The 15,563-nt window shown below is 37.0% G+C and overlaps 2 protein-coding genes across 2 annotated transcripts; both read left to right on the forward strand.

Annotated features, from left to right (window-relative positions):
* The first annotated feature begins 317 nt into the window (after nucleotides 1–317).
* LOC133522963 (uncharacterized) lies at nucleotides 318–1,439 on the forward strand. The gene is made up of 2 exons (XM_061858463.1): nucleotides 318–985; nucleotides 1,250–1,439. Exons 1-2 carry the CDS (start codon nucleotides 707–709, stop codon nucleotides 1,400–1,402), a joined length of 432 nt encoding a protein of 143 aa, XP_061714447.1. The 5' UTR covers nucleotides 318–706; the 3' UTR covers nucleotides 1,403–1,439.
* Nucleotides 1,440–8,676: 7,237 nt separating this feature from the next.
* LOC133522964 (phospholipase A1 2-like) lies at nucleotides 8,677–11,911 on the forward strand. Its single transcript, XM_061858465.1, has 2 exons — nucleotides 8,677–10,252; nucleotides 10,331–11,911. Exons 1-2 carry the CDS (start codon nucleotides 10,120–10,122, stop codon nucleotides 11,275–11,277), a joined length of 1,080 nt encoding a protein of 359 aa, XP_061714449.1. The 5' UTR covers nucleotides 8,677–10,119; the 3' UTR covers nucleotides 11,278–11,911.
* Nucleotides 11,912–15,563: the final 3,652 nt, after the last annotated feature.

The raw sequence follows: 15,563 nt of genomic DNA on the forward strand, positions 1-15,563 counted from the left end.
TAAAAATAGTCATAGTGCTGACTGTTAATGTTCTGGTTTTGCTGTAGGTTTAATTACAATTTTTCAACAACAAGCAACGGGGAGAACACCCCCCGGCTGTGGAATATATGGTATGACTGGGCCATAAGGGGGGGCCCAGCTTCCCTGCATGATCACCATCTGCTATGCTGACGACACATCTTAGTGTGGCGACACCATGGTGGCTGTGTGGGGAAGGCACATGGAAGATAACTTTTTCAGAGCGGCGGTAGCGGCAGAGATGTCAGTGGGTCGCATCGAACGCCTAGGATTGAATGTGTCCCTCCTGAAGACTGAGGACTTAACTATAGCTGTTGCAGGTGAGAGGGTTCCGGTCAATTCACACATGAAGTACCTGGGTCTTATTCTTGACCGGAGGTGGAATTTTGAACAGTATTTCCTCAGGTTAGCGCCCCGAATCGTGGGTGCTGCCTCAGCCCTTAGCTGGCTATTACCAAACGTGGGTAAGCCGAAAGCCCCTTGTCGGCGCCTGTACGTGGGCGTTGTTCGGAGCATGGCCTTATACGGGGCATGAATTTGGGCAGACAGGCTCTTGGCTAAAGCCAAGCCTCTCCTAAGGCGTCCGCTGAGGGTGGTGGCCTTGCGCATAATAAAGGCATACCATACGGTGTATTTCGCGGTGGCATGAGCCCTGGCAGGCACTCCACCCTGGGAGCTGGAAGCTAATATGATAGCTGGATATTACCGTATGAGAGCAGAGGCCAGAGCGCGTGGAGAACGCCTCGACCCAGAGGAGGCGAAGAGAGAGCAACGACCGGCTGTCAAGAGACTGAGGGACCGCTGGAAGAGCGACCTGGAGGATTCCTCCTATGAAGCCCGCAGTATAGGGGCTCTCCCCCCGTCATTCAACCAGTGGCTCGATAGAGAACACGGGGTGCCCAGCTACAGATTGACACAGGAAACAACCGGACACGGTTGCTTCGGTCATTACCTGCATGAAATTAAGGTACGCCAAAACATGGTGGTGGCAGCGGAAATCACGAGGGGACCTCTCGCTGCACGACGTCGTGTCGGCCACGTTGCGCAGCAAGAGGGCATGGAAGGAAGTTAAAGCCTTTTGCGAAACCGTGATTTCCCAAAAGGAAGCAGCGGAGCGGTTGCGCGAAGATAGTGCAGATGCGCTACCGCTCCGGCGTAGGCGGAGAGGGGGGTCTCCTCCCTAGGTAGGCAATATATCCTAGCCATCAGCTAGTTGTTCCCCCTCGTAGAGCCAGTGGATTGGGGGCCCACACGGAACGGCTCTGCACGTGTGGGACGAGAGCCAAGCGTCCTGGTGCTCTTCCTCAGTGACGCGGGTGTGCAACACAGGTTGGTCGGGCTGCCGAGGGGCGTCGCGGATAGAATGCCGCAAGCAATCCCATGACGCTCCCTAACGGCAAAGAGGATCCGCAGGGGATGTTAGTGGGTATTCTCCTCCCCTTCCTCTGGCTATCAGAGGGAGTAACGGGGGGAGCGAGTCCCACATACCACCCCCCCAATGGGCTTCCCCAGCCCGGGGTGAGATGCGTAAATGCATTTACCCCTGCGTCAAAAAAAACCAACTCGCGCCTCAGCGAACATGCCAGACGCGCTGCAGTGCTTCGGCAGCCGCAACAGCATCCTCAAGATTGATTAATTGAAAGCGTCTGGGTGTCATTTGATCGCTTCAACTAGCGAGAACTATTAATAGATACCTAATTTGTTTTTACTGTAAACTATACCTAAACCTTGGTACCTAGTTAAGATGGCAATCGTTCGCAATACGATAATCTGTGCATTCTGCAGTGCACCCTAGTCATCTAGAAAGCGAAGCACATACGGAACGCGTTTGTTACCCATTACAGCGGCTAGCTACAGTCCGAAAATTCCCACCAACTGGGCATATTGCTTACAGAGGGTATGTGACACACTGTACATTACTCTGCTCTCAGGACTTCTTCATCCCTACTCACGGCGTTCGAATTTGCAGTGAGTAGAGTTCACTCTCACTTTCAGCAAAACCGAAAGACCTAGATCTATAGGACTAGTAAAATAGCCGAAACAATACAAAGCATCACTCTAAATGGCGCTACATATAACGCCCCTTACACTGATACAAGATTTTCATCTAATAATATCGAGAACCAGTGCATGATTCAACCTTTACCGGTCGCCGTGGTAAGACCTAGGATTTACCAAATCCATGTCGGTAAAAGCCCGAAGTGAACAATAATTATTTCACATTTCGGGCTTTTACCGATAGGCATCGGTAAAACCTAGGTCTTACCGGTATATCCTAGGTTTTACCGTACTTCGGGCTTTTACAGTAACATATATACTTAAAACAGGATAATATTCTATTATATCAGTTTATATTTTTGTGAAAGGTTTTTATTTTTCCATTTTTAGTTTTAAGGCATTAGTTCATAAGAGCTTATGAGTGACGCGTTACGCATGAATGAAAAACATTATTATGTTTAACACTAAATTCGTAAACTTTAATAAATAATCACGATGCTCCTCGAATGCAGCTGAAAAATGATTCCTGTCACTACAGTAAATCCAAGATGTATAGAAAATAAGTTGCGAAGATATTAGTGCTGTTAAACTCGTGGTAAGGTACAGTTGCACTCCATCGAATTGGTGATTTTTGGAAAGAAATCCTTGCTTTTACAAACGTGCCTTCAAAAATTGAAGACTTCTCTCAATTCCTCATCGATTCCATCATCAGACCAGAACCAAAAACATTATGGAAACACTGTTGGGCGCAGCGCAGGTCTTTATAAAGGAAACGCCAACATTAAATTTTATTACGACTGTATTTCCATTTCCAAATTATCTGGTTAATATGAACAAGGCGAAGGTTACCGTTAAACTGACCACTTAAACATTTGTCACTCAACACACAACCTACATATATCTAAATGTACGGTATCGTACATAGGTACTGCCAGCGCAGCAAAAGGTTACATTAAAAAGAATTAAAAAACTTATATTAATAAATTGTTGCTCTTATTGACAACCCTAATCTTCTACATGCTGAACATCCAATTACAGGTAGGAGCTAAGCAGTTATACAAACTGTTTCTAGTTATACTTATGCAAACATTTTTTTTTATATTGAAACTAGGCTATATTATAGACTGACAATCGAGCTCTAATTATAATCCCTCTGTTAACAACATGTTGAAATCTATATATTTAATCAGTCTCAATTGGGAGTACACATATCTTATGAATACTAGTTCTGATTAGAGAACCTTTACTGGTTCTGATGGAAAGCGCTCTCACTTTTCCGGCTCCGGCTCGAAGGACCAAATGTTGGGCGCAGGTCTTTATAAAGGAAACGCCAACATAAAATTTTATTACGACTGTATTTCCATTTCCAAATTATCTGGTTAATATGAACAAGGCGAAGGTTATCGTTAAACTCGGAGGTAACTTCTTTCAAACAAAAAGAAGAATTACTCAAATCGGACCACGGGTCTCGGAGTAATCGGTAATAAAAAATAGCATAAACCGTTCCGTTAAAAAAATAGTTACAACGAGTACAGAACTTCCTCATTCTCGGAAATGATTAAAAATAGAAGTCTATAAGAAAGGCAAATATCAAGCCATCAATTAGAAATTCCAATGTAAATAGCGTACAAAATACTCGTAGGTTAGTTATTGTTACTTTTGAATTTGCATTCCAAATGAAAGAAACAACAAAGTGTGGCTTCCTCACTTTGTTCCGTTCAAGTCCTAGTAAAGTTAGCTTAGACGGAAATAAAAACAGGTATATTGGTCAAGAATTAAAATAATTGTGCAGACATACGCTACTTAAACTCTTCTAAATGAATTGATTTATTGGTTCACACATTTCTCGACATATTTTTTAAGAAAGGGCGTAATGCTAGGAAATTTGAAGAAAACATAAGATGTGGCGCGCCACGCGAAACGTGCGACGTAAAATTAGGCCATCATGCGCTTTTTTAAATTTGTCTCAATAACTTACTAAGAAAATATACTTTTCTATATCCTACTCAGCTACCTATTTGATACTAAAATTACTGCTATTGTGTACATGATGAGGTAACGATATACAACTAAAAATAAATTAAAATTAGACATGTTTTCGTAATTTATTTCTATCGAGCTAAATTTACCCTTTTAAGGTTTTGGTTGGAGTCTGCCCTTGCAAATATAAGTAAATATTCTTTATTGCATCAACAATTATACATTTTACATACATGTAAAACTGCAAATAAATTTGAAAGGAAAATTTAATAGAACTAGGTAACAATTGGCAGTCTTACCGCTAAAAAGTGATCTTTTCCAGACAACCTTTAGGCATATAATCAATTTCTCTGTGTTTTTTCCATGGTATTTGATATTAATTAACAAGTGTAAATATTCAGTATAAAAATTACGATTTTGCGTTATTTATTTATTTTGCCCCATCTTCAATACATAATAGATGTCAAAGTTTGATACACGGCCCGATTCGAAGAATGAAATACGATAACGATAAGTTCTGGTTTAGATAAGTTCTCATTTAGATATCGTTTGTTCGAATATTTCGTATAATTGACAGAAGCAGCTCGATTCGGGCAACCAATGTCACTCTGACGTTAGAAATATCGTAGATAGATCTGATTGGGATCACAGCAAAATCGAAATATACGTCAATTTTGACATGTCGTTTAGTTATCGATCATTTAAAGATCTTAAATGCGTCTTAATCATTCTTCGAATTGGGCCGCCATTTGTTAACGGCACCAATCATGGGACATATAAGAAAAAAATTGGAGTATTTTTGATATTTCACCGACACCTGTAAAATTTCTACCGCTCTATGCATTAAAAGTTTAATCTTCTCTTCCTCTTTTATGTTTTCGATGTAGGTATTTGATGAAAGATACTGCAAATGGTCTCAATATTAAGTATGTTTTTTTTTGCTCCAAACATGGAGCCATCGGTATGGCGCAATTAATGTTAAAACTAACAAAAATCAATGAAAAATCAATTTTAAGCAGCTCTATGCGTTCTTGTCTATGGTAAAATGTTGCTATCGTTTAAAAAATGATGATACATAATTATTTTAAAGGATTTCTCTATACCATCCCATTACTGGTGCCACGCCCATTATAGGGGTGTTTACTATATAAAAATGATAATTCCTTCATAACCCATGGACAGAAAAACTAAAAGATATTCAATTTAATCTAGTTCGAAATTAGAGGTACTCATACAGAAACATAATATACACGCAAGTATATTCATATAAAGTTAGGCGTATAAATGTTTAGGCTCACATTCGTTTATTTCAAGAATATAATTTAATTTCATTATGAAAGTCTAGACACTCGCTAGGGTAGCATTAACCTACTCTTTCGTGCCGTGATTAGCGGCTGCTAGTTGGATTATAATTACCTACTGTTGGTGAGAGCAACTAGCGAACACTGGTTATCCCTAGTATGCAAAAATTAGTACTGGGTCGACTTTCCTGTCAAACTAAACGACTGTTTTTTTTAAATCAAGAAGACATAAAGAAACCGACCAGGATTGACTCTATTCATAGTTGATGGAAAATGACGGTAAAAATAAGATAAAATTCAGTGGGCTATCAAATTCATAGTCTATTTACTATGGTTAACATAGACTGCTTCACAAGAAAAGCTCGAAACTATGTACGGTCACATCTGAAAATATCGATACGAAAAAGTGCCAAAAATATGAATACACTAGCTCAGCTTTAATTAAGCGGACTTGCGCGATCTCCAAGGTAACTGGTGGGAGATGGCACAGGGTCGAGACAACTGGCGTGTACCCGTGTCGGAGGGCAAGGCTCATTTTGGGTCGCTGCGCCATTAAGTAAGTAAGTAGACCTAATTAATAACATGTCGGTAAATAAATATAAACCACGCACTTCAAAGAATGTACTTATTACCTTTTACTTTTTTACTTCCACTGGGTTACGTAAGATGAACTTTAACTTTTTTTCATCACACTTGCTCGAAAAAGATCTTATTTCATGCAGGTGTGCTAAAGGACAAAGGCCTAATTTGTTCCCGCAGGAGTTATGGATTGTGAAAAAAAAATCTATAACTACCTAGGGAGTTATAGGTTTTTTCTTTAATTATGTCACTTACTCATACGAACCAAGTAGCATAAATGAGTTTTACTTTTAAAATAATGACGTTTATAATTTAATATTTTTGTTTATGTTTCAAATTATTTAATTTGATTAATTTAACAGCCGTTTAAAATATGTTTACATAATTTTCAATCGTGGCTGAATGCCGAATGGGTCTGTGCCTTCGATGCCTCACCTGCCAAGAAATTACAAAATGGCGGACGAATGTTTGATATGTCACCGTATTTAAGAATTATTTTGCTTAAAATTTAGTTTTTTCTTCGCAAGTGTGATGAAAAACACTGTGTGTAACTCCGGGGGTAAGAATATTGCAAACTCGAACGAGAACGAACGAACGAGAATTACCACCCTCGTATCCAAATTTTCACTTACCCCCCTCGTTGCACAATGTACTATTGTGTAGTATAAATAATATTAAAAATATCCCTGACTCACATGAATTAGTATCGCGACTTGGCGGTAATTACCGGGTATAACCCGCGTCTCGTGCAATGAGTAGCGGCCGTAGGAACCGGTAGTTGTTAGAGGTACTCCATCCCGGGTCTATTATTGAGTTCTAAGGAGTATATTCGCTAATGGTGCTTGCTCGGTATACCTGCCTAATCTTTGGATAACTTGGATTGCGTATAATGTGCTTAGCTAAACTTGTTACATAATTAGTTAGCTTGTCAGTAACGAAGCATATAATGAGATAAGTTTAGTTATCTAAGTCATTTTCAGTTAACTTTGTCATATACGTAACTAAATAATCATATTTTAATTATTACGTTGGATAAGGCATACTTACATTATAATCTCTAGTCTTATACATGTAGTGAATTGTAGTCGATTGTCGATATTACAATTTAAAGTGATTTATAGCGGTTTTCGTTCGAAAAAGCGGGTTTACTCTGATTACTTTCAGATTCCTTCTAAATGGTGTTTTTTGGGTTCCGTACCTCGAAAGGAAAAAACGGAACCCTTATAGGATCACTTTGTCTGTCAAGACCCTTTTTCTCAGGAACGCGTCGAGGTATCAAGCTGGAATTTATACCAAATACTCAAGTTTATTGTCCCTTGGAGCTGTGAAAAAATCAAACTTCTAAGCCAAAGCAATCAAAAGAAACAGCCATTTATGCTGCAAATTTTCGACACTCGCAAGGGAATCAAAACCTACAGGGTACTTCCCGTGAACTCAGAATCTTGAAATTTGGTACGAAGCAACGTCCGAAGCTACGAAGCAGCACGTAAATTTTTAGTTACGAGCACATCATATAATAATATATACCTACAGGTTTGTACGAACCCTCGGTGCGCGAGTCCGACTCGCACATGGTCGGTTTTTAGGGTTCCGTAGCCAAATGGCAAAAAACGGAACCCTTATAGATTCGTCATGTCCGTCTGTCTGTCCGATTATGTCACAGCCACTTTTTTCCGAAACTATAAGAGCTATACTGTTCAAACTTGGTAAGCAGATGTATTCTATGAACCGCATTAAGATGTTTACACAAAAATAGAAAAAAAACAATAAATTTTGGGGGTTCCCCATACTTAGAACTGAAACTCAAAAAATCTTTTTTCATCTAACCCATACGTGTGGGGTATCTATGGATAGGTCTTTAAAAATGATATTGAGGTTTCTAATATCATTTTTTTTCTAAACTGAATAGTTTGCGCGAGAGACACTTCCAAAGTGGAAAAATGTGTGTCCCCCCCCCCCCCCCCCGTAACTTCTAAAATAACAGAATGAAAAATCAAAAAAAAATATATGATATACATTGCCATGCAAACTTCCACCGAAAATTGGTTTGAACGAGATCTAGTAAGTAGTTTTTTTTAATACGTCATAAAATTTAAAAAAAAATTTTTTTTTTCATCAGACCCATACGTGTGGGGTATCTATGAATAGGTCTTCAAAAATGATATTTAGGTTTCTAATATAATTTTTTTCTAAACTGAATAGTTTGCACGAGAGACACTTCCAAAGTGAAAAAAAGTGTGTCCCCCCCCCCTGTAACTTCTAAAATAACGGAATGAAAATCTAAAAAAAATATATGATATACAATACCATGCAAACTTCCAACGAAAATTGGTTTGAACCAGATCTAGTAAGTAGTTTTTTTAATACGTCATAAATGGTACGGAACCCTTCATGGGCGAGTCCGACTCGCACTTGGCCGCTTTTTAGGGTTCCGTAGCCAAATGGCAAAAAACGGAACCCTTATAGATTCGTCATGTCCGTCTGTCTGTCCGATTATGTCACAGCCACTTTTTTCCGAAACTATAAGAGCTATACTGTTCAAACTTGGTAAGTAGATGTATTCTATGAACCGCATTAAGATGTTGACACAAAAATAGAAAAAAACCAATAAATTTTGGGGGTTCCCCATACTTAGAACTGAAACTCAAAAAATCTTTTTTCATCAAACCCATACGTGTGGGGTATCTATGGATAGGTCTTTAAAAATGATATTGAGGTTTCTAATATCATTATTTTCTAAACTGAATAGTTTGCGCGAGAGACACTTCCAAAGTGGAAAAATGTGTGCCCCCCCCCCCCCCCCCGTAACTTCTAAAATAACAGAATGAAAAATCAAAAAAAATAAATATGATATACATTGCCATGCAAACTTCCACCGAAAATTGGTTTGAACGAGATCTAGTAAGTAGTTTTTTTTTAATACGTCATAAAATTTAAAAAAAAATTTTTTTTTCATCAGACCCATACGTGTGGGGTATCTATGAATAGGTCTTCAAAAATGATATTTAGGTTTCTAATATCATTTTTTTCTAAACTGAATAGTTTGCACGAGAGACACTTCCAAAGTGAAAAAAAGTGTGTCCCCCCCCCCCCCCTGTAACTTCTAAAATAACGGAATGAAAATCTAAAAAAAATATATGATATACAATACCATGCAAACTTCCAACGAAAATTGGTTTGAACCAGATCTAGTAAGTAGTTTTTTTAATACGTCATAAATGGTACGGAACCCTTCATGGGCGAGTCCGACTCGCACTTGGCCGCTTTTTAGGGTTCCGTAGCCAAATGGCAAAAAACGGAACCCTTATAGATTCGTCATGTCCGTCTGTCTGTCCGATTATGTCACAGCCACTTTTTTCCGAAACTATAAGAGCTATACTGTTCAAACTTGGTAAGTAGATGTATTCTATGAACCGCATTAAGATGTTTACACAAAAATAGAAAAAAACCAATAAATTTTGGGGGTTCCCCATACTTAGAACTGAAACTCAAAAAATCTTTTTTCATCAAACCCATACGTGTGGGGTATCTATGGATAGGTCTTTAAAAATGATATTGAGGTTTCTAATATCATTTTTTTCTAAACTGAATAGTTTGCGCGAGAGACACTTCCAAAGTGGAAAAATGTGTCCCCCCCCACCCCTGTAACTTCTAAAATAACGGAATGAAAAATCTAAAAAAAATATATGATATACATTACCATGCAAACTTCCAACGAAAATTGGTTTGAACCAGATCTAGTAAGTAGTTTTTTTAATACGTCATAAATGGTACGGAACCCTTCATGGGCGAGTCCGACTCGCAGTTGGCCGCTTTTTTTATATCCGTCTCACGTGAACATAAGAAGACCATTTCATGAATTGGTAGGCAAGTAATTAAAACATTTAATATTAAACAAATATCTCCATAGTTAGGGGCGTAAACAGTGAATTGTAATACATTTAGGTACATAATTGAGAGGCTTTTAAATAAGAGTCCAAATGAATGTAACAATATTGTTATGTCGGGTGTGTTTGCCATTTCACAAAGTTAATTGAGCAACATGCAGTTGGCAATAAAAATGTGCAGTACGTGTATATTGTGATTCGTTTACGTAATGGGGAAACGAGTGTCCGAGAGCGAGTGTAGTGGTGCGTGTAAGTGGTCTAGATAGCCCCTCCCCTCCCCCTGCCGGCTGCGAGAGAGACCTTTCTCCGCTAGCCTGCCAGTGACACAGTGACCGTGTTACCGCAGGGCCTATGCCATGCACCAGTACGGTGTCGTCGTGCCGCTACTGGCCGTGTTGTGTCTGATACCACCGTTACAAGCGCAAACCACAAGCGCCGACTCGAATCTGTCGTTTGCTGAAAACGTCTACATTAAACTATCCGGTGCATGTGAGTGTTAATGATATAAGTAAAAGTGATGTTTACCCAGTTTGATGTTCTTCATAACACATACCTGTTTCTTTTCAGGTAGAGCAATTATGGATCTTCGGTACAGTTCGATGAATGTGAATAATGAACTAGTTAAAACAATGAAAATTGTTTGGCTCAATGGGAACGAGATGAAGACATATCCAATCGATCAATCGTTCAAAGCCTTGACAACGGGTTTAATGTTTGATATCACTAAACAGACCAAAGTAATCATCCACGGCTATAGAGATAGCTCCCAGTCTCAAGTGCCACTAGACATGGCTAGAGCGTACAATGAAAAAGCTATGTTTAATGTTATAATGGTCGACGCAGAAGAACTGATTAATAAGGGTTATATATTTTCTGTACACAACTCTCGTTTGGTTGGAAAACGGCTCGCTAATCTTTTGGCCAATTTGGAAAAGTTCGGAGCTAATTCGGAGGATTTTCATCTTCTCGGCATCAGTCTCGGGGCGCACATCGCCGGATGGGCGGGGAAGTATTTTCGACGGTACAAAGGCCGTAATTTGGGCCGCATTACTGGATTAGATCCAGCCGGCCCGTGCTTCTCGTACGCTTATGCTGACCAAAGATTGGATAAATTAGACGCGAACTATGTTGACGTGGTGCATTCAAATAGACTAGTACAAGGTGTAATCGAACCGCTGGGTCACGCAGACTTTTATGTTAATGGCGGAGGCCCGAACCAACCAGGCTGTATGTCACCGTCGTGCAGCCATTTGCGCGCGGCTCAACTATACACAGAAAGTATCAGAAGCCCAAAAACTATAGTTGGAGTTAAATGTGTAAACTGGCAATCTTTTATAGTTAACAAATGCGAGGATAATGATTTTGCAGTGCTAGGTTACGGATCATCGTCCACAACTCGCGGTTTGTACTACCTGCGAACCTCCGCTAGTGCTCCCTTTGGACTCGGTATGAGTGGAGCTAAAAATGTAAAAGTGAAGGAAGATACTTGGTTAGCAAGTTTAAATTTAACATAATTTCGGGTGACTGGTGGTTCAGGTTTGTTAAAATCTGCTGTATGTTGTTGCCATATTGTTTTTAAATGTTGATTTATCAAAAAAACTTTTTTAATGCTAAGCCGATATTGTTTTATTTATACTTACTTTTGTTCAAACATATGATTAGTAGTCAAACTAGGATAATTTATCATTATCCCAAGTCTTCTTTCAACATAAATAACTCTATACGTACAGAAATGAATATTAACAAACATCGTGATCTTGCGTTACTTGCACGTTGATTTATTTTTATCCGGCCGCAATAAATAATCATGTGATATATTTTCTGAATTGTAGCAAAACATTGGCCTTCTTAGCGTAAGTAATAAATGTAAGTGCTTACGATTCAATAAAAGTCTAATCAAGTGTTACAACATAGTTTCGCAATTTCGGAACTAATCGTACCGTGACAAATAAGGCTATTTGTAACCCAGGACAAATTAGATATTGCTTGAATTGCTTAACAAGATGTTTCCACGCTTGAATGAGAGATTATCTGTTTATTGTTTAAAATATGAAATTTCCAAGTTAAGTTTTTAAAATTAATAGGAATTAAATACAAATAATACAATTAATTGGATGTCCAGGAACCGTTTCTACTTAGTAATACAAATAAAGAAATTAAACTAACAAATAACGTATTTAAAAATGTTAAGTATGTAAATGAATGATAAATGTTTTGAAGATATTTTTCATAGCTAGCCTTCGTATTGGTAGTCGTGAGCACCAATTGTCTTCTTACCTTGGTAGATATCTAAACTTCTCGGCATTTCCTTATTAAAATTTAAAACCTCCAGGTTTTGTAATATTTGGATTTTCATTTCTCTGTATGAGTCTTACTCGTGTTTAATTATTTAAAATTAATAGAGAAAGGTTAAGCTAATACTTATGTTTACATATTTGATTTGACCAACAGTTGCTAGGTAACAACATAACAAATAAAGACAAGTCTAATAGACAAACTATGTATACCTATGCAACCTTCTTCTTAATTTTTATAGTAAATAAATATGAAAAATAAATAAATGGGTTGGGTTCGAATCCCGGAAAGGACATTTATTTGTGTGATGAACACAGATATTTATTCCTGAGTCATGGGTGGTTTTCTATGTATATAAGTATGTATAGCGTCGCCTAGAACCCATAGTACACGCTTTGCTTAATTTGGGGCTAGGTTGATTTGTGTAAGATTGCATACCCAAAAATATTTATTTATTTATAAATAAATTAATATTGTAGGACATTATTACACAAATTGATTAAGTCCCACAGTAAGCTCAATAAGGATAAATGTATGATAAAAAACTGGAGCTTGTATACATGCATATTTCATTGCAGTCGGATAACATATAGATATAAGTAAGTAACTAACGAATAAAAACTTAATTGTACAAAACAGGTACGTAGAAAAATCTCGTGGTAAAACTTAAGTAAAAATGATTAATGATTTATTGCACACTGCAACAAGTACTTAATCTTGGCATTTTATTAGAAATCAATGAAATAATTTTTTATAGCTATTATTATCTTGAAAAAATTAAACATGCCATTTCGAGAATATGTAGCTCATAGTTCACAGTGAAATATACTGGAGCCGCTGTTCAGGAAGTAACTCCACCTCACAGAAGACCACAGCAATAATGACTGCCACTTACCCTTATTTGTGTAATGTAAAAGGCCAAAAAACGCGCATTTGACACCACTGGCGTTGCACGCGTCTAAGTATAAGCCATGGGCCTTTACCATCAGGTGGGAAGTTCGCTTGTTTGCCAAAGTCCTAGTTTAAAAAAATGACAACAAAAAACGAAACTCTAAAACCAAACAGTAGCTGCAATCTGCTCACGAAACTGCCGGAAATAATCATATCTTAATTAATCAAGGCCATTGCAAAGACTAGGCTAGTACTACAATTTTACCTATAAATTGAAGGTATTCGAGAGTTAATTAAAGAAATCTTTTGGTATTAATATTATTCGTAGAATATTACAACTCGTTATTTCAATAGACAATGTGCTTTTAGTATTTCCTTTAATTAAATGGTGTATCGGAGTTTTAGCACCCCGAGAAATTCTTGTTATTGTAGTAAAATTTGGTTCAACTTAGTTATAATTGAACTCAAGGAATAACTTTTGAGGAGTTTCAAATTTACTTATACATAGTTACTCGTAACACGTTGCCAAGTTACCGCTACTAACTGCACATCTCACCTATTTCCGAAGCGGCATTTGAATATTATATTTATATTGATATTGCTGTAATGCTCGTACTTGTGTTGTTCTGTGTTGTATGGACAAAGAGTATACAATTTTCAAAATGGAAAAACATAGGTACTTATCTAATTACTTTTTTTATGCATATCTATATTTTCAGAAGTCATTTATTGTAATCAAAATAAATAAAATGAAAACTACCTACAAATTAAATTTCTAAAAGCACGAATTATTTTATTAACTATTGCCTACTGTATTTGATACTATTGTATCGTCTGTATGTGTTTCAAAACGATATGGGTATATATATATATTAGATACTAGAAGATTTAATTACAGTGTTTGTTACAAGTAAAGGTACCTAATATAAGGGCCTGTTTCACAATGTAAAAGTGAAGTCCTGGTAAAGCTACTTGCCACTTATCTGACGAATAAAGTCATTGTTGGCGTTTCACAATCTTCAAATAAGCGTAACTGATAGATAAAGTGCTAAATTTTGTAGGAAGTTCGATCTGGCAGTAAATTTTTTTGTTAATTAAGCTATCCAATACTTTACTTGGACATTGTGAAACAGACCCTAAGTGTGTTAAAGCACACATTTTCACATATTGTTAACCATAGATGTATTTTTGTGTTGCCATATTTCTTCTGTCAATTCCAACAGGCGGGCATACATAACAACATGCTAGTAAACAAACAGCGAAAATAATACATATGTTTAAACAAATATAGAATACTCACAAGCCATAACAGTTTCCACTTAAAGAATAATACAATTCTTTGTTGCTCAAACTTGTACAATTGGTTCAACTTCTATGACTTACTTTACAAAGTCTTTAGGTTTAAGCATTTTGATATTAAAATAATGTTACTGTGATACCTTTGTTATCATATACTACTATGATAACTTTGTTATCATTCGCCCGTACGTTTCACTCGCACCTCGCTCCAATAAGTATGAGCAAAATGCATGCGCGAATAACTGATACCATTTAGATATCAAAGTATGCGTTCGAATTAGTCTTCAGTTTTGGTGTTACAAGAAGCCTCTATGTAAGAGCGCAACGAATTTTTTCATAATAATTATCTAAAACTGGGATCTTTAATGCTTAATATGGACTTTATCTATGAACAGCTAATAAAGGTGAGTCAAGGCTTGCTTCAAAGTGCCTTTTGTTCGTTGTATATAATAGAGACGTCAGAGTTATTTGAACATCGTAAAGTCGTACCGGAAACTCACCTTTTACGAGCCGTCGGGTAAGAAAAGAAGTTGCGGAAAGAAACAGTTCGTTTTCGCTCTCTTGGGATTTTTCGAACGGTGTTTTTTAACGGATAAGTGAATATCAATTTTATTTTTGCTTGATATTTTCTAATTTCTATGGCGCAATATTTTTTAACAGCATCTGGAAATTCATATCATCAACAACAAGATACCTTATAAAGGACTCAGTTGTATCTAAACATAAGTAATTAATACAACTTTTAAATATACAATTGCTGTATAAATTAGAGCAGTACCAAATAAATTTAAACATGTCGGAGAAATTAATGTATTTACTAAACTACCACCGGATATATGTATTACAAAATAGGAAATTACACTAGGCTTTATTTACTTGTTCTTTTATATTTAAGATATAAAACTGATTGGATATTTTTATATGGCTTTACATATTTTTAATTAATAGACATTTTTTTATAAATAGTTAAGTGTCAGTTTTTTTCTTCGGACAATTTGTTTTTATTTATTATATTTAATTCCGCTTTTCTTCCGTGTCTTTGACGTTAATTAAGGGTTTTTTTTTTTAGCTACATATTTAATGCTTGAAAGTATTTAATTGGACATACTCGCTTTTGACGCCGTGCGTGAATCCCGTAAATCACGCACGTAGGACTACTTTCAGCGTTAATTTTAAATTATAAATAATGGATATAGAGTTCAGTTTTGAAACTTGTTTTATTGGAAATATCCTTCGAGTAATGAATCTTTTTTTTTTTACTTTCTTAAATGTTTAAAGTCTGTGAGATATTTTCTAAATCATTTTTAATTTTTAG

The sequence above is a fragment of the Cydia pomonella genome, chromosome 11 (genome assembly GCF_033807575.1).
Source record: "Cydia pomonella isolate Wapato2018A chromosome 11, ilCydPomo1, whole genome shotgun sequence".
NCBI lineage: Eukaryota > Metazoa > Arthropoda > Insecta > Lepidoptera > Tortricidae > Cydia > Cydia pomonella.

What these genes read in the sequence shown, in the direction of transcription:
- LOC133522963 (XM_061858463.1), top strand. Translation starts at nt 707, where the DNA reads ATGATAGCTGGATATTACCGTATGAGAGCAGAGGCCAGAGCGCGTGGA. An exon ending in ATTACCTGCATGAAATTAAG is followed by an intron (nt 986 to 1,249) that starts GTACGCCAAAAC and finishes CCCCTCGTAGAG; the next exon opens with CCAGTGGATTGGGGGCCCAC.
- LOC133522964 (XM_061858465.1), top strand. Translation starts at nt 10,120, where the DNA reads ATGCACCAGTACGGTGTCGTCGTGCCGCTACTGGCCGTGTTGTGTCTG. An exon ending in CATTAAACTATCCGGTGCAT is followed by an intron (nt 10,253 to 10,330) that starts GTGAGTGTTAAT and finishes GTTTCTTTTCAG; the next exon opens with GTAGAGCAATTATGGATCTT.